The following is a 19,891-nucleotide window of genomic DNA, read 5'->3' on the forward strand; positions in this document are numbered from 1 at the left end:
GGAGGCAGAAGTGCTAACGGCTGCAACACTGTGCTGTGCATGGTGGAAAGGATGAAGATAAATACAGTGCTGTAATCAGCAAAGTGCGTGAAGTGTTTGCGGTAGGTTCTTGGAACGTTGAATGGTTAGTGGATGACATATCAATCATCAGGGAACAGAAGCGTCTTATTTCCTTATATACTACTTGCATTGGTTATAACCCATATAATGAAAATGATTCTTACAGACAGAAGGCACTGCTCTAAAATTTACATTAGAAACAGGATTGCCTCAAAATCAACTGTATTGCATTATAGCAACTAACCAGCAGGTGGCAACATTGCACTGCTCAAAATCTGTCTTTTAGTTTATGGTTCAGTAAAGTTCCAGGAAAGGGAAGCATTTGTTTTTTGCATTAAACCTTCTTTAATAAATAAATTAACAAGGATAAATAGTACAACACGTGTTTTCTAACATAAAATTATTACCAAAATTGCCAAACCAGTTTGTTCAAATTGTCTTTCAACCGAAATTGCATGAAACCACACAATGTAACCGTTTGAAGATTTCTAACAGTTCATGGCAAAAAGACTGTGCCATTTTTAGTTTCTAGTGAGCTTTGGCAGCCTCCCTAATAGTGGCTTGAATAAATTTAAAGCGAAACCTGTGCTTTGTCCATGCTTGGAAAAGCAACAGATTCATGTTAAAGCCTCCTTACCCAGTAGCACATTTCCCTTGCCACTTGCTCCTGCCAGATGGGGGAACAAATGTACTGCTGTGGAGAGGGATTAAAGCTTACAGGTGGCATTGCTCTGCATTGCCAAAGCACACATTTGCATTAAAGGCATATTGAAAAAAAAAATTATAAATGCACACAAAGGAAAAACAAAAAAAAAGTCTGCATTGCACCCACAATCAGTGCATCGCAGGTGCAATGCACAGGCTTTTGCAGACTCTTCCCCCAGCCTCAGAGTCATATGGACTTTCTGGTATGCGGCTGGAGAAAGCAAATAATGGAATAGAGGTGCGGTGACATCACAACACTTGTGCTACATTGAGATCCCCTGTTGCGAGATTGGACTTGTACCACGCGCAGCCGAGTCGAATTAAAATGAAAACAGGAGCCTGAGGGGGGAAGCACCCTGCAATTCAGGTAAGTGGAGAGGTTGTTTGGGGAGGAGGGGGTGTTAATGTAACCATGTTTTATGATGCATCCTAAATTTGGGTGTAACATAAAGATTGGTCATACAACTGGACTATACTTTTAAATCAGGAATGTGAAACTGGTGTTTATGGGGCATCATGTGGCCCATTCATTCCTTCTTCTTGGCCAATTTAGGAATGTAAAGTGAATAAGGCTTAATTTGATAATGGCTACACTTCCTTAAATAATGTTTCAGCTGACTGCTCTATTAGATGTTAATGTATCCTTTCTCGGGGCTAAATATTAATATTAAAAGTTACAGTGTACTATAATGTTATGTTATTTGGCCCACTGTTTATTTTGTGTTTGACATGCTTGTCTTAAACCCAGGTTTGTTCTTTGTTTACCTCTCCAATAGTCAGTCAGAAACGGTTGTACCCATACAGTACGTACCCTATTGCATTAAGGTATGTACACAAAAATACAAACACACATGCTCCCTCACAGCTTCCCAGGCACCAAGGACTGCAGCTGTTAAGTGAGGAATGTCAGTGGGAAGTGCTCTGTATCACTGAGCCAGTTACAGGGAGAACTTTGTGATCTCTCCACCAGCAAAGTGACTAAAAACATGGCACCTGATGTTGTGATTTCAGTGTTGCACTCGGGGTGATTAGGGTGTGCCCAAGCAGATCCAGCACACCCCGTGCATACACCTATGGTTGTACCATTACTTAGGACACTTGACCATACACTGTTATTATTTTTCACTCAACCTGTGGCCACTAAACATCATGAATCTCCAACTGGACTATTCATGGATGAATCTCCAACTGGACTATTGTATTATGACAGAGGCAGGTGTGTAGCTGTCAAAATACACAAACAATGTTTGCCCAAAAATATTCTCACCAGCAACTTCAATTTTCTGATTGAAAGATGCGGGAGCAAAGGCTTCTGACAGGGCCACCCACTGAATTAAATTCCCACAGTGTATGGCCAGCTTTAATGTCAGTCTGCTCTGTGCCATCATGTGCCGTATTCAGCAGGCTGCTCTTTCTGTCTCATAACATTGCCACTATTTTTTTTCATGGTCACAGCCAATTTATTTGATAACTGCCAGTGTTTATTCTTATATCTTACTCAGTCTGCCATAAATGGACATGGTTTGTCAATTATCTAAAGCAGGGGTCTCCAAACTGTGGCTCTTTTCTTGCCTTTAACCGACACATGAGGCACCATTCCTCGCACTGAGACCAACGATGGAGAACTATTCCTCCCACTTATAATAATTATGGGGCACTATTTCTCAGACTAATTCCAGTGATGAGGCATTTATTCTTTCCACTGACACCAGTAATGGAGCACTATTCCTTCCACTGACACCAACGATGGGGCACTATTCCTTCAATTGAACGCAACAAAGGTGCACCATTCCTCCCACTTATACGAGGCACTATTCCTCTGACTAATACCAGTGATGGGGTATTATTCTTTCCACTGACACCAGTAATGGAGCACTATTCCTTCCACTGACACCAACGATGGAGCACTATTCCTTCAATTGAACCCAACAAAGGGTTCTACTAATGCCAACAATGGGGCACAATTCTTCCCACTAATATTATTTATGGGGCACTATTCCTCTGACTAATACCAGTGATGGGGTATTATTCTTTCCACTGACACCAGTAATGGCGCACTATTCCTTCCACTGACACCAACGATGGGGCACTTTTCCTTCAATTGAACCCAACAAAGGGGCACCATTCTTCCCACCAATGCCAACGATGGGGCACTATTTCTCAGACTAATTCCATTGATGGGGCATTTATTCCTTCAACTGACACCAGTAATGGAGCACTATTCCTTCCACTGACACCAACGATTCCTTCAATTTTACCCAACAAAGGGGTACCATTCTTCCCACCAATGCCAACGATGTAGCACTGTTTCTTCCGCTGAGACTAATGATAGGACACTAACTTTAAGGCATTACTCCTTCCACTGAAACCAGCGATTAAGCATTATCCCTCCTCCCACTAACCATAGGCACTAGGTAGTTTTTTACTCCCACTGTTCACCAATACTTCTATAGACTGTTCACTGGTATGAAATGGGTTGATATCAGTTTAAAGAAATGATTATAGCAAAAAAGGAAACCAGTGCCTCAAATTTCCAGAGGATCAAAAAGTAGAACTGTGTTTATTTCCTGGCTTTAATCTGATGTTCATAGTGCCCATCTTTGTACATAGCTATTTTAGCATGTTTTTAATGCAATTTTAGATTTCCCTGTTACTTTTGTGTCCTTTGTTTTTTAATTAGGAGAAGACACCCAACTACATTGGATTATACAGTTCAAGTTCTGTTTTGTGTGTGTGAGATATACAGCGGTCCCTGTTCAGATTTTGTGCTAGGCCATATGGCTTTTAGATTTGTCTTTATGCTTCGCTCTGCCCATGAAGACAGCACCATGTTTGTGTAATTTATGAGTTGTAAAAAAAATCAGCACAGTAAAAAAGTTTTCAGTTAGAGCTTTTCCAGGGTTAATAGTTGATCTATTTTGGCTTTACATAAGAGACCTTCCTGTTAGTATCTCTGTAATGGAGCTGTGGAAAATACCCTTCCCTTAGAGCACCCCCTAAATTCCCTTTTTAAAGCATTTTTGTATATAAACTTTTTTGGAGCTGTCTGTGACCAGGTTACATGACGTTGTTAGGTTCTTCTTCACTACCTGCGGCAGTGGTGGCCTGTCCTCTATGATGCAGAGAATGGTGCTCACATTGTGACATAGGCACTGTTGTCTGTCTGCATTATTCTTCTTTGAGCCCAGGGCGCCTTGATGATATACTCCCAGGGAACTAAGAGAAGGTTGTCTAAATAATGATGGGGTAATTCAGTTTGGAAGAGGAGTGGCGGCCGAGACCAGTTAAGGACTGGAGTGTGAAGAGGGTTAGAATTGCCTTGGGATTTTTTTTTAAAGAAAACTAAAGCTGGAAAAACAGCAGTGAAATTTTGTTTGAATTTTTTTATTTTCTAAACATTTATTCAATTTTCTAATGGTTAGTTAGTTATTTGACAATAGATGAGCAAAACTGAAAGAGCAAGATGGAAAATCTTTCATGTTTCTTATATGAATGAATTATTTCTAACCTTGATTGTGTTTTTTTTCGTATGGTATATGTATACAGGCCACCTCTATAATAAGGCAGCCCGAGGCTATTGGCTCAGATGGAATCTCTCTGGGCAACCTGCGGGGGCGGAAGGCAGAGCGGCATGGTACAATTTTTGCAGTGTACCTGCCACTCGCTTTTCGACCAGAGCATTCCAGGTTGCCAAGAGATGGGCAGGAAGATGTGTAAGAGCCATACACATCTCCCCTCCCAGTTCTTCGCAACCTGGGATGCTCTGGCCGGCGTCTAGACACTGACAAAAAAATTGTTTCGTTTCATTCTGATTCGGATTTTGTGTTATTTCGTTTTTTAGGATTCCGGTGTGAAAGTCAATTCGGATTCGGACTAAATTCGTTAGCGGTAGTTCGTTCGAACGTTCGTTTCGTTTTAATTTCTTATTCGTTTTGTTCATCTTTCGTTTGCAGCAAAGTGACATTTGAGGGGGAAACATTTTTTTTCTCCTTCTCTAATGTCACTTTGCTCCAACGTACGAATGAACAAAACAAATAAGAAACAAAAACGAAACGAACGTTCGAACGAACTACCGCTAACGAATTTCGGAAACGGAAATTTGGATTCGTTTGCATTCGTTATATCTGTAATTCGGAATTCGGATACATCTGAATGTCCGAATTTCCGAAAATTCATCCGAATTTCGATTCGGAACGCAACGAATCGCGCATGTCTACCAGCGTCCCACCCACCTCCTTGCAACCAATAACATCACTGGTTGCCTGGAGCTGAGCAGGGTGCTCTGTCCCACCCAGCTCTTGGCAACTAATCATGTCACATATGTGAAAAAAAATGATTGTCAAAATACACCTACCAAAAATATCTAAAACAATATGTGGCTAAAAAGACTTCGGGTATAAGTCACAAAAACATACAAACAGGTGTTCCCAAGTTTACTCGTTATTACTGAATTTCAAGATTGTTTGCAATTCATTTTTCCATAATGAACTGAAAGGAAGCAACCATGCAGGCATTACATTGTTCAATAGTGTTTGATAGGGTTGTGGCATGGTATATTTTTGTTTCCAACCTGATATTTTAGCACATGAAAACAAGATGAAATATTTTATTAGCTGTTCAATAAATGACTGAAAGATCAGAAGAAACAAATTGTTCATTTTGCAGAAGTAATATTCAGAATAAATGGCTTTATGATAAATAAAATCGTTTCTAGCATTTCTTAAGCTACACATATATGTATTCTCATCCAGACATCTTAACCTACCTTTGAGATGATATGAACTCAATAAAATAGACTGCCCAGCCCTCCCCCTCCCTCATCATTCATCTATCATCAATTAGTCTTGCCTCTCCCCTTTTTCTCTCCCACAATTTTTCTTTCTAAAAATCCCTCCATCTCTTTATCTTCTTCACCTCCTTTATAGCTATTACTTGTACTTTATAGATTTACACTAGGGCTGCAGCTAACGATTATTTTCATAATCGATTAGTTGGCCGATTATTAAGTTTGATTAATCGGTTAATCGGATAAAAAAAAAAAAGGCTCCAGTGATTGACGACTAGTTTGTGTTAAGATTGTAGTCCATCACGGGAGCAAGCTTGGCACGGTGGAAGTAAAAAAAAAGTGTGGTGTGCAATATAGTACATTATACAGCGGCGCAGTGCAGAATACCAGCAGCTATAGAGCAATGTAGCAATAGTACATTATACTATAATGTACTATTGCTGGGATTTGTAGTCCTCTGTAGCTGGCGTTATTCTGCATTGCGCTGTATATAATGTATTATTGCTGGGATTTGTAGTCCTCTATAGCTGGTGGTATTCTCCATTGCGCTGTATAATGATTTATACTGCGCAATGCAGATTACCACTGACCTAGCTATAGAGGACTACAAATCCCAGCAAAAATACATTATACAGCGCAATGGAGAATACCACCAGCTATAGAGGAACAACAAGTCCCAGCAATAATACATTATACCGGGTGTTTAATATATTATTGCTGGGATTTGTTGTTCCTCTATAGCTGGTGGTATTCTACAGTGTGCCGCTTTTTTTTTTAAAACAGGAAACATTAAAACAGGTCCCCCTTACCTGTTTCTGAACCCTTGTAAGTCACGGCGGCCTGCTCTGCGGGCGTGTGTCCGGCTTGTGTGGTGGGCGTGGCATACGTGGCGTGGTCGTGGCGTCCGCGGCGTGCGTACCGTAACTCGTACCTGTTCCACCATAGCACCCCTGTTCCACAACGGCACCCCCACACAACTATTCCACCATTGCACGCCAATACACCTGTTCCTCGCTGCACCTTCATACACCTGTTCCACCGCTTCACACCCATACACCTGTTCCACACAGCACCCCCACACCTATTCCACTACTGCACCCCCAAACACCTGTTTCACACAGCACCCTTGTACACCTGTTCCACCACAGCACCCCCACACCTATTCCACTACTGCACCCATACACCTGTTTCACACAGCACCCTTGTACACCTGTTCCAACACAGCACCCCCAAACACCTATTCCACCACATCACACTCATACACCTGTTCCACACTGCACCTCCATACCCCTTTTCCACCACCGCACCCCCGCACACCTGTTCCACCACTGCATCCCTGCACCCCTGTTCCACCACTGCATCCCTGCACCCCTATTCCACCACTGCACCCCCATACACCTGGTCCACCACTGCCTCTCCACACAGCTATTCCACACTGACACCTGGTCCACACTGCACCCCCATACACCTGGTCCACACTGCACCCCCATACACCTATTCCACCACTGCCTCTCCACACAGCTGTTCCACACTGACACCTATTCCACCACTATATCCCCGCACACCTGTTCCACACTGCAGCTCCGTCCACCACTGGCTTCAGAAGGTGGGCCCTCGATTGTCGGCGGGCCAGCGACGAGTGAGGGAGATCGCGTCAGGAAGTAGAGCAGCGGCGTGCGCGGCTTCAGCGTCCTGTGCGGTGGGCGTGGCTTACGCGGCCTGTGCCGTGGGCACGGCGGCCGCAGCGGGAGCAGCGTGTGACGTGTGGCTCAGGCCGCATGTGGAGCCCGGAACAGCCCCGAACAGGCAAATCAATCGATAGCCGACGAATCCACGATCGAAAACGTTGCCAACGTTTTCAATCGTCGATTTTAATCGACTAAATCGATTAACTGTTGCAGCTCTAATTTACACCAAGTAGCTTTTTAAAAGGTAGTAGCAATGTGAATTGTTTTAAATCCTGTTCAAACCCAATGATCTTATGAAACTCTAAAATGGAGAATTGTTAAAGAATCTAGACCATTAGAGTAGGATATAGCTTTCCTAATTTGATCAACGCATGATGATCCTCCCCGCAGATCGAAGCGGGGAGGGGGGAATCCAGCCCCTCCTCTGTCACGGCAGAGAGCTGTGACAGGATCGAGAGGTGAGCGAAAGCCGCTGTGTGTTCGCTCACCTCCCGATCTACTAAGCCGACCTGTGACAGTCTCATTGTCACAGGTCGGCTAGAACTATGAGGGGGGTGAAAAGCACTCACCTCATAGTTCTCCTTTAAGTGCACTGGATCTAAAGCTCACCATACACGTTATAATCTGACTGTACAATCGTCTTTAAATGTACCAACAACTATATAGCAAAAGAGCCTTCCATATTTAATACAAATTGATTGGATAGATTAGTTAGGCTCTCATATTACAAAATTTGTTTAATCCAAGCTAAATTGTTAAATCTAAAATTGGTTGTACAAAGCTCGTACAGTCAGTTCAGTGTGCTGTGGTATGGTAACCTGAGGTGCTATCCTGTGTGCCTCGAAAAATTTAATTTGAATGTTTTCTATGTGCCCTAGTGGTGACTAGTATTGATCAATTGCTGAAAAAAAACAATCATTGCAAATTGTGTGAATGAACCCTAACAGGAAATGAAGGAAAGACTAAAAATGAAGATTACTAATACAATGTCTATTTGATTTGTATCTTGTCTGTGACTTCTATTGGGCTTTAAAGGAGAACTATGGGGTAAGTGTTTTTCCCCATAGTTCTCCTAATGGTCACGGGAGGACATAAACTAGCGTCCTCCCGTGACCCAAAGCTACAGCTCGCGGTATACTGAGACCGCAGCAGCCGGGGCGGATCCCAACATTACTGTCGAGATCCACCCAGCTGCGTGAGTGAAAGCTGGCTCTGCCTATCTAGAGGCTGTACCCAACTGTACCCGCCCCCTCCCTCGTCCGTTTCTCCAGTCAGCGCTGGAGGATCAGAGCGGGGAGCGGAGAATCCCTGCAGGGAGCCGTGAGTGGCAGTCATGGCTCTTTGCAAGGAGATGATCGAGAAGTGAACAAGTGACGGTATGCGTTCGCTCACTTCCCGATCTATATAGCCAACGCGTGACAGTTTCATTATCACATGTCAGCTTCGAACTATGAGGTTGAGTGAAAATCACTCACCTCATAGTTCTCCTTTAACTTCTTGCTATTCTTACTTGTTCTTAAACTGAAAGTGGATTCGAAAATGATTTAATTGTGAATTTATTTTGTTGGCGTACCCCTTTTCTCTGCTTACTACAGTATATTGTTTGAAACCTCAGCCTCATATTACTAGGTGACATTGAATAAGGAAAACAAAGACATGGTAACAAAATAATCATTAGGGCATGGCTGGAATGTGGGTCGGATGGATGTGGTGCCAGGCCTGGCATTGAGCCTAGATTGTCTATACAGTCATAACAAGATTAGTAGGCCTTATAATACAAGTGTGCACAAAAGCTTATTACCAACCAGGATTCTGCTATTTGTCAAACAATGGCTATAGAGATCTGGGTGAAATCAACAGGCCGTTATGACATTTTATTGCGATCAGCTGTATAAGCTGGCATAACATACAAGATGGTGGCAGTGTTAGAAAGAAAGGACTAACATACCTAAACTCGACCACACCCTGAACAACTGTTCAACATAAAAGGAACGGCTTCATTTTTAATGTTAGTCTGGTAGCATTTCACAAGCCTCTTAGCAATCAATAGCTCGGGATACCCATTGTTAAGGATTGAAAGCATCCACCAACTAAATAGGTCTTTATTTGAAGCTAAACTCCAGGCAAGCCGCTAAATACACAGTGCAACTACATACATAGGAACTATGTTCCCTGCCCAGTGATTTATAGTTTGGACAACCAGTTTTATGATCTGAGCATTACTGCCAGACTGCACAGCTTGGCTAAAAACACTTATCAAAACACACCCCAGCTTGTGATTGGACTATGAAAGAGTAGTAACATAGAGATGATCACTCTGCTCTCTCCTCCTGTCAGCATATGTTCTCCCATCCTAAGTGCAGCTGTACGGGGTATTATAGGAGGCTGCTATCGAGGCACATTTAGGTACTTATAATGGTTGCATTTAAAAATGACATTGAATTTGTTAATGAATGCACTGTATAACTGCATTCATTGATGTTTGGTTTATTTGGTTGTAGATCACCTTCAATACTATAGCATAAACAAAACTATACAGTAAAGCAGCAGTGACCAATGGTCTGGCCACTACCCCATGAACATTTAGACCCTATGACAATCATATTGTCTTTTAGCTAAATGTACATCCATTAAACAGTGGATACCATTGAGGTTCCCTCTACTCTACAGTGTCACAATTCTCGTGTTTAACAATATTGCTTCATATTGGTGAGTAGACAGTTCACTCATCTAGATGGTATTTCTCACACACACACACACCAACATTAGATCAGTATGCAGCTCTTGAGGTGCTTTTGTAAATTTACATTCCATGCTACCAGGAAAGAAGAGGTTGGCACCTGTGTTTTCCATGTATAATCCTCCACACCTCCCCTGCATATACTATCCTCCCTTTTACTCCCCTACCGCTCCACCTATTATCAAAATAAATACCCTTTCCTTCCAGGTATGAGGACCATGTGACTCACTCCATGTGACAGTACTGGACCAATTTGGATCAAATCTTGACCAAAATATGCTGTTACATGGGGAGGTCATAGAGCTGTGCAAGCTATCTGTAAGTATAAACTGCTGGAAAGGGTTTCATTAACCAGTTGACATCCGCGGTGTTAAACCCCCTTCCCATCCAGGCCATTTTTCAGCGGGCGGATGGCAAGAGGTTAAAGTTAACTTGCATGGGCAAATCACATGTTCACTTCAAAGTGACACTAAACTCAGGAGTTAATCCTTAAAAATACAATCAAGTAGCTTAACTATTAACAAAAATGTATCTTGTTTGTGTATCACTCATCTGTAGTTCCTCAAATCATCTCTGAATTGGTGCAGACACTGTCCTTACTTCTGGAGGGGGCTAGTTTTGTTCCCCATGGGCCCTGTGTGTGTTGTAAAGATTGCAGAGTGCAATAACACATAGGTTGGTGGAGTGTAATTAATCTTATACATCTTTACAGTTTTATTGTTTAACTACTTAAACTTTTGCTTGAAAACCTCATATAAGCTGGAATTTCCCTGTAATATATGCAAATGTACAGGATGTGTGATGCCGTCATGGGTGTGATCTCCGTTAGGACTTTGAAATGTATGTTAATTTGGAACTGTTTTTATAGTGTATATTAATGTCAGAAATCTATGTATACATGTAAAATATGATCTACTTCTGTGCATTCAATTCATGCTATTTAAGCCCAAGTATACTGTAACTTTATCTAGTTGTGCTACAATATATCAAAGGAATGTCTTCTCTAAATCTGGTTGACAGTAGACTTGTGCGCCGTAAAAAAATGTGTTCCGTTTCGGAATATCCGTTATTTCGCTTATTTGCTTTTTAACTTCAATATAACGAATGTTCGTAACGGAACGAAAATACGTCAACGGAATTTCGTATTTCCTGCCTGTGTATTGTAATGCAACCCTCAGCAGCAGCAGATCCGTATTTCGGATTAAAAAAAACATCTTGTCATGTTGTTCAACCTCATTTACAGGGGTAATATTAGTTCCTGTTTCAAAGAAATTCGGATCCAAAATTCGTTAACGGAATTTCGGATTTCGGATGCTTCCGAATTTACGAATTTCAGGAAAATTCGTACGAATTTCGATTCGTAACGAAACGAATCGCACATGTCTACTTGACAGTAGAGAGGTGGATTATGCAGAAGCACATGCTGTATGACTTCAATAGTTCAAGGGCCTGTGTCGATGGGCTTCTTTAAGCATCAGACAGAATTTGCATTCCCATGCACGTTTATGGAAATGCAACACCTGCTTCAAGCAGGTCAGAAGCTGGTCAAAATGTACCTGTCAATGCACTCGGAATGATCTCATAGGCATCTCAAACTGGTGTCTCATATAGTTGCCATTGACAAAAGCCCAAAGCTCATGGACACAGGCCCTAACAGTAAACTAGACTTCCCTATCCCAGCTTGTACACAGAGAACTTCATGTAGAACAGCGGTTCTCAACCTGTGGGTCGGGACCCCTTCGGGGGTCGAATGACGATTTGCCAGGGGTCGCCCGGGAGTCTCCTGCTATTAGATAGCGGCTCCCGGCCGCCTGGGAGAGAAACACTTTCTCCCGAGCAGAGTAAACCTTTTTTGTCTGACATTGGGGGCCGTAGGCCGCCGTAAGTCAGAAAAAAAAACATCCTAGGAATGCATAGCTAGCAGAGGGGGACCTGAAGTTCTCCATCAGGTCCCCACTACTGATTAACAGCAGCAGAGGGCGGGTGCAATAGCTAGTTTGCTATTGGCTATTGTAAAGTGAAATAGGCAATAGGAATCTAGCTATGCATTCCTAGGGTGTTTTTTTTGTTTTTTTATTCTGACAGCGTACACCAGTGGTTCTCAACCTGTGGATCGCTGTGTGATTTCTGCTGTGCTAGGTGAGAGTCCTCCTCAGCCCTCACCTAGCGCAGCATTGTCAGTTCTCCAGCAGCCGCGTCATCCCTAAATTTTACCGTTGGGGGGTCACCACAACTTGGCAAATGTTACCAAGGGGTCCTGGCCCTAGAAAGGTTGAGAACCACTGTTGTAGAAAGACTGTTAAGCAATAAATCTTTTATATACTTCATGCTATTTCTTGCACAACGTTATAACTAATACCCACTTGAATAGGTTCATGTCTGATAGGCAACCAGGAGTTCTCTTTCCACTGTAGAACTAAAGTTCCAGCTTTCTCTGCAAGCCTCAAAGTGACAAAGCAAGGTGGAGTTCCACTGGTTGCCGAATACTGTTTTATACAGCTTTGGGTGTTCTTTATGATTGCTTCCAGCTGCATACTTTAAAGTATCTGTCATGAGCCAAAGTTCAACACATGAGCTTTGTTAAACAAAGATCTATTGGTCAAACACAACAGGGAGTGTATGAGATCTCTGTAGATAGACCAAGGAAGAGCAAGCGGCCCTCTCTGCAGCTGAGAGCTGGAGCAGTGTTGGCACTGGGGACTGAATCGTATAGAAGACAACAGAACCACATTCCGGGGTTTTTTGCATCTTCAATTTAAACTGATACTTTTTGCTAAAACTACATTTGGGTTTTACACAAAACAAAGCGAACAGCACCGGCTGGTATCTGACAGCATAAGTTGATGCAGATACCCTCAGTTGTCTGATGTCAGTCCCCTTGTCCTTATCTGCTGCATCAGATCCCGTGTTTAGTTCCTATCTCCAAGATAAAGGCTCTCAAAGTTTAGAGTTAGGACCATAATACACAGAGGGGCCTTAATGAGGCAGTGTGGCTTCCACATATTTTGCAAAAGTTGTATAAGTAAAACTTCTGTTTTTAACTCTAATATTTACTGTAATTTGATTTTTTTTGCAGGCTGGCTGGGGAGTGTGCTGGGAAATTTTTCTTTTGTACTATTTAAAGCCCTTCCATGTGCACCTTACTTTACAGCAAGTTATGAATTGATGAGTGCATTTGCCATATGTTTCACTTGTTGGATTTGGTGTGGGGACACACTGGGGCTTCAGCTGCCATTGTGATGTGCCGGGCTTCTGTGTGTCCCTATGCCTTTAAGAAGGTATAGGGCAAACCTGCACCCAATTCATCCTTTGCTATATATGCTCCAAGATAGAGGCTTGCATAGATTAGAGTTTATTTATTATAGGTATTTATATACCGCCAACAATTTTTGTAGCGCTTCAAATAGTGCACATTCACATCAGTCCTTGCCCCTAAGGAGATTACAATCCAAGGTCTCTGTCTCACATGCATATGTACAAGGGCCAATTTAGACAGGAGCCAATTACCCTATCAGCATGTCTTTGGAGTGTGGGAGGACACCAGAGTACCCAGAGAAAACCCACACAAGCACAAGGAGAACATGCCAACTTCTTGCAGATAGTGACCTGGCCAAGATTCAAACCAGGGACACCCAGTCCAGTGTTGCAAGGAAGAAGCGCTAACCATTATGCTGCCCATGCTAGGACCACAGTACACAGAGGGGCCTTGATGAGGCAATGCGGCTTTCACATAATTTGCAAAAGTTGTGCAAATTAAACCTCTGTTTTTAACCCTAAAAGTTGGACAGTGTAATTTTGTGTTTGTTTTTTTTTTGCTGGCTGGCTGGTGAGTGTACTGGGGCATTATTGCTATTTTAATTCCTATCTGTGGCACTATCTATAATAGATTTGTATATAGTCCCAGTGTTTGTGTGAGGTTCCTTTAAAAATCAAAAAATATCATGGTAGTTCATTCGCCATACTCCCTACAGAAGTTTGGAAGCTACTTTTGGGGGACAATGACTGAATATGTTTGTATTATATAAATACAAGAAAGAAATACATATCGGCACTTGCTAACTAAGCTATACATACAGTGACCTCCTGAAAGTTTCAGATCTTTGCCTGACAGTAAAGTGCTTGCTGATAAGTAGCTTAGTCACTGGGCACTGTACTGTGGGAGAGAGTCAGCTAAGGTGTGTGCCCAATCTAAACCAATGGACAAGAGCACCAGGGACGTGCAGTCAGGGGAGACAAGTGAGGCAGAGGCTCACCTAGTATTATGAAGGAAAAAGCTGTCAGCTTCAAGTCAGGTGGCGCTGCATCCGACTTTCGACAGCTAAGTTAAGTTACACAGCAGTAGGCTTCCCCACTGCTAGTGAGCCCCGAGCTGCAAAAGCCTCTGTTTTGTGTTAGAGGCTTAAAACCTGTGGATGGTTTGGACCAATGGCAAAGCACCATTGGTCCAAGCTGTCCAATCAAAAAAATGAAAAAAACCCACTGAGGATATCGATCTCGATGCCTCACCAGTGACGAGCAAGTGAGGGACATGGAGGCTCCTCCCTGTCTCCTCCTTTCTCCCTCCCTCCTCCACACAGCTTGGTGACCAGGGTGGGGCATCTGTGGGCTCGGGCGGGGCAAGCTGAGGGAGGGGCTGGGGCGGGCACGGTATGCACTGCATGTCACTGAAGAGCTGGCCATACACTTGAAGGAAAATGCTCAATTCCCCTATCCACACTAAACAGCATTGATGAAGGAATCTCCTCTGCCACGCTATTGCATTGTGACAGCTGGAGCCTGTAGCTGTCAGAACATCTGAAGAGTGACTGCAGTGACTGTTTGGCCAACAATTTCCAGCCTTGACAGGGCCACCCACAGCATTATATGGCCAGCTTTACATTTCTGTTATTATATTGCCTCTTTAATGCAATAACCATAATATAATCTGCAAAAATAATAGACACTTTGCACTGGTACCTATAAAAGTTATTAAATTATAACATGTTTTTATCTCTGCTTCACAATATATTTCTTCATTTGAAGTAAGACTGGAATGTGCTTTGATGCAATATCTAAAATATATTTATCTACAAAGTATCCTTCCCTACACTAACGTTCGGTCAGAGATTAATGACAAAAGTAATCTGTGAGAGTCTTGAGCAGGGCCGGATTTCCCACAAGGCCAACCGGGGCCCCCAAAAATTGTGAAAAATAATAAGAAATAATAATAAAGAAAATAGAAAGGTGATACAAATTTAAAACATTTAATTATAAAAAATGTATAACAAATAAAATAGTAAAAAATTATAAGATAAAAAAATTATAAAAAATAAATTATAAGATAAAACAATTATAAAAAATTAAAAATTAAAAGATATGATAATTAAAAATGCAAAAAAGTGACTAAAAAGTTTAAAATGGCCCCTGCCATCTGGTTACCATTCTCCATTGAGGATGGGGTTTGGTGGGGAGGGAGGCACATTGAGGAACCTGGCCTTGGGGCGCCACAGAGAGTAAATCCGGCCCTGGTCTTGAGTCTAGTGTCACAGAGAAGTTTAGCTTATGAAATGGGTTCAGTCGATCAGCTGTCTTTTACATTGTTTTATTGCATGCTGCTGAGAGTATAAGCATTTGAAAGTTATATAGTCACACTGACAAATCTACTGGACCTGAAGAGTAAATATTGAAATAAGGTGGAGGGAATATTAGACAAGGGAGGGGACTGCATAGCATAGAACACCAAGCAAAGTGCACTGCCTCTTAGGACGGAGGAGTATGTTCTCGGTCAAACCTGATACCAGATTTTAGAGAAAAATGTCATGTTACTTTCTTGTTTTTAAAGCAATTCTGACTTTGGATCTCTCAAGCTTTCAATATAGCTGAATCCCAAGGACCTGCATTTTCTTCATGCCTCTAGGCATATAAAGAAGTAATGCAGTTATTGTATTTTGAAACATAACTAATATAAGTATAAGTAAGTCTTGGTATCAGCCTCCTGTAAGCTTCTGCAGGGCAGAACTAAGACTAGGAGGGAAAGCGGCAGTGCCAGGAGGCAATCTGGCTATACTGCAATGGAAAAGAGTTGACAACAATTATGCTGATAGGAGGAAAGAGAACAGAAAGCAGAGAGACTACCCTATCAGTTTTCTGCTGCTCTATCAGTGTTCAATCAGCTGGCTCGGGTGTGTTGTGCTGTTGCTGCTGCTCTGACTTGTCAAGGATTTGGTTTGTCTGTTTGTTGGGGAGCAAGTATCACATCATTTGCTGCACAAGGTTGCCCAGCAGTTAGAATACTATTTTTTCAATAACTGCACTAACATGTATATTAGCAATATTAGCAATGGACAAACATGCACAATAGGGAAAACATAAACATCTCTCTGCTTACTCATCTAAGTAAACCAATGTGAACATTATAATCTCACCTTTGAGTCTTCTCCAAGATCCAATGGGTTCTGTCTAACTCCTAGATCCCCACTGCAACCCGACAACTGAGACAGCTGACTGAGATCCCAGAGGGACTTGCTGGGTCTTCCTCCGGTTGTCTTTGCAACAGACAGTCTGTTCCGCTGTACATTCTTTAAAATATCACTTAAGGCACTGTGAGACTCCTGTGCAGTTCGGAAGGATAAAGTTGGTCCTTCAAAGTTGCGACAGGCTGCAAGTCGATGGCGAATTGAGTAATCAGGCACACTTACTGGGTCTTTGGTAACAGAAGAATCCTGCAATGCCAATGAGGCTCTATTATATCCACTATCCATACCCAGGACCATTCCTGTTCCTGGCATTACTGTCCTACGTTCTGCTATTTTATTAATACTTTTAGTCATCTGTGTGGGTCCTGCTGGAATTATATAGGGCGATTGGAGGACGTCAGTTGGCTGCAATGCTCCATTGGTGGTAAACCTCTGTGGAGAGGAAAATCCATTTGTGTAAGGCTCTGGTACAACAGGCACAACCTGGGCTTTGAAGCTGACATTTTCTGTCTCTTTAGTCACCAATATTGTTGAGGAGGGTATTGGAAGTCTATTGTGAACCTCGTTGTTAGGGTCTTTGGCAAAATCATATCTCTGCAAAGGACGGGAAGCTGCAAACAGTGTCCGAAATTCATTGTCAAACAAGTCTGTAATTTCCCCTGTTAGCTGTGTAATAAGATTTCTGTCCAGTCGTGAATCAGTCCACGTGAAACTGCAATAGAAATTGATTCATATTTTAAATCTGGCATGTTGGTAAACCTGCTAATGTGAAAATATATTAGACGAGTTGCCATTCAAGTCCACCTAAAACTACAAACTCATTTTAAATAGACACATAGGCATTTATAATAATACTGAGAGTGGTGTTTTTTCTGGCTTCTTTTACTTCGGTAAAGGACAGATATGAGACAAGTGTATAGCGCTAGATAACCTCCTCAGTGTAATAAAAACTGTGATACAAATGATTTTAAATAAAAATACCAGTAGTGACTGTGTGAAAAATATAAAAGATCAATAAAATAAGAGAATAAGTAAATCGTACATTACCTGCTGGTAAAGAAACAATTGACGGTAAACTCAAGTGAAGAAAAAATACAAAGTGAGAAACGAAATGTTTCAAATGAAACTGCTGAGAGTGTAACTGTGAAAAATCGTAAACAACATATGAATGTGAAGCTATAATTCTAAGTGGGCAAATTATAGGGAAATTATTGCACAAAGCTGTTAGACGTGTAATAATATGAAATGAGTACAACCAGTGTTATTAAATATCCTTAAAAAACTGAGTTCTCCTTACACTATTTAGTGAAACAGTGTTACTAAATAACCTTGAAAAATCAGCTAAAAAGTTTGTCTTCCATGCCCAGAACGTCGAAAATACTTCCCCGTTGTATGAGACCCTAAAAAAAACCGGAGGAAAGGGGAGTTCCCTTCAGTACCAATGTTTTCTCAATGGTGTGATACCCTGACAGTTAAAGAATATCGCTTCCCGGAGATTAGTGGGATACACGCAACATCTGAAAACGTTGACTGCTCATTTGATTTGCAAAACGACGCAGTACAACGGATTTGATTATCAAACAATTAATGTCAGAAGTGCACAGTCTTTTTAGCCGATTTTTCAAGGTTATTTAGTAACACTGTTTCACTAAATATTGCAAGGAGAACGCAGTTTTTTAAGGATATTTAATAACACTGGTTTTACTAATTTCATATTATTACACATCTAACAGCTTTGTGCAATAATTTTCCTATAATTTGTCCGGCGGCTCTTTAACCATAGATCCTTAGTTCATCTCTATATTCTACTATTCAGCGCGGATTGGCTTATTATCAAAGGACAGATATGGAATTCTGTGACCTGAAGTGGTTAAGTGGACATGTTACTGAACCAGGCCATTGTAGCTTAGATTATGTTGAAAACAATATACTTTCTAAGCTACATATCATGTAATTGGTTTTCTCACACCTGTTGCTCAGCTAAAAGGTGCTTATATACTGTAAATAGGCATATAAAACACATTCAGGAATATATAGGCATTTCAAATACATTCAGGAATATATGGGATGACCAAACATGTAAAAAGGTTATCATTAAATATCATTCTCATGATATATATTCATAAGAATGAGATGAAAATAGGTTGGACTTGATGGACTTGTGTCTTTATTCAACCTCAAATACTATGTAACATAAGTATACGGTATATTTCACTTACAGCTTGAATCAATACTTATTTAAAAAAGTACAACAGCTTCCTTAGAAGGAATATCTATGTAAAAGACCCAATTAAATGGTTATACGTAGACCAAAAACCCCCCCACTAAATCTGTATAAAATAAATGTCTTCTCTTACTTTTGATTAATAACTAACACAATAAGAATGCATTCTGTATGTATTACCCCTAGTTTGTAGATCATTATGTATAACGACAGACAGTATTCCAGTTCCACCTGTCTGTTAGCAGCTTCACTGCCCCCACCCCAGCTGTTATTCACATCAGGTTTAGCTCTGGGTCAAGCCATTCACTTGCAGAATACTATGTGCATATGGCCTAAAGCATAAGGATGGTGCAAATCCTTTAACATGTCTCAAATATTTGACATTGTATGTATGGAGCACTTTTGCCTGCCAGGCTTGTTTAAAGTGTAGATCCATTTACCAGTTTGAGTTAGTATCATATTAACAGGCGGCTACTGAAGAACTGGATTTAAGTATTTGAAAGCAGAGAGGCATCTTCCATCCAAAACAGAAATATCAGGGTTGAGTCAAAGCTAGCATGTTAAGGCCCGGTGCAGACATAATTGATCCGGGACATGCGTACCGGTATCACGCTATTGCGCATAATTGCAGACAGCTACTGCCCCGCCGCCCCATTGATTTTAATAGAGTACATCCCCGCAAAAATCGCATAAAAATAAATATGTACCTTTTTTTTGCAATACACGACATGTTCGGATACACGGAAAGAATTGCGTCGGGAAACCGCACAATCTGCCAATCGCGACTGGGGTGCCATTAGAAAATAATGGCACCCACAGCGTGATCGTCGTTGATGGGCGACTCTGTGACCTGGCGGCAATCCGCGAGGTATCGTGCACGATTGCCGCGCGGTCACAGATCGCCCAGATGTTCACTGGCCCATAAACATACACCCTCCAAATGTCCAGGATAGAAATGAACAGATGAGCAGACGATTTCCCTGAGCTTGATTTCTGAAATTACCAATAATGCTTATGTTGAAATCGGCCTGACAATTTGTCATATGATCAGCTTAGATGAAATTTGCTTGAAAAAATAATAATGCTAACCCCAAATGTAACAATAACCCTTACTTAAACGTTAATCCTAACCATAACCCTAACTTTAATCCTAACATTGCCATTTACTCTTCTAACAAAGCCAGGTTATTACCATATCAGCACTGGCCTGGTGATTACATGACGTTGTTAATA

General features: G+C 41.6%; 1 protein-coding gene across 1 annotated transcript in view; it reads right to left on the bottom strand.

The window, feature by feature from the left end:
* FAM83E (family with sequence similarity 83 member E) overlaps positions 1–19,891 on the bottom strand; it is a 59,285-nt gene that overhangs the window by 1,550 nt on the left and 37,844 nt on the right. Inside the window, exons 5-6 of the mRNA XM_018576523.1 lie at positions 16,384–17,146; positions 28–33 (exon numbers count right to left, since the gene is read on the bottom strand). Of these exons, the coding sequence (XP_018432025.1) occupies positions 28–33; positions 16,384–17,146 (769 nt within the window). The remainder of the gene's footprint in view (positions 1–27; positions 34–16,383; positions 17,147–19,891) is intronic.

Source organism: Nanorana parkeri, unplaced genomic scaffold (assembly GCF_000935625.1).
Source record: "Nanorana parkeri isolate BGI_ZX_2015 unplaced genomic scaffold, ASM93562v1 scaffold69, whole genome shotgun sequence".
In the NCBI taxonomy this organism is placed as follows: Eukaryota; Metazoa; Chordata; class Amphibia; order Anura; family Dicroglossidae; genus Nanorana; species Nanorana parkeri.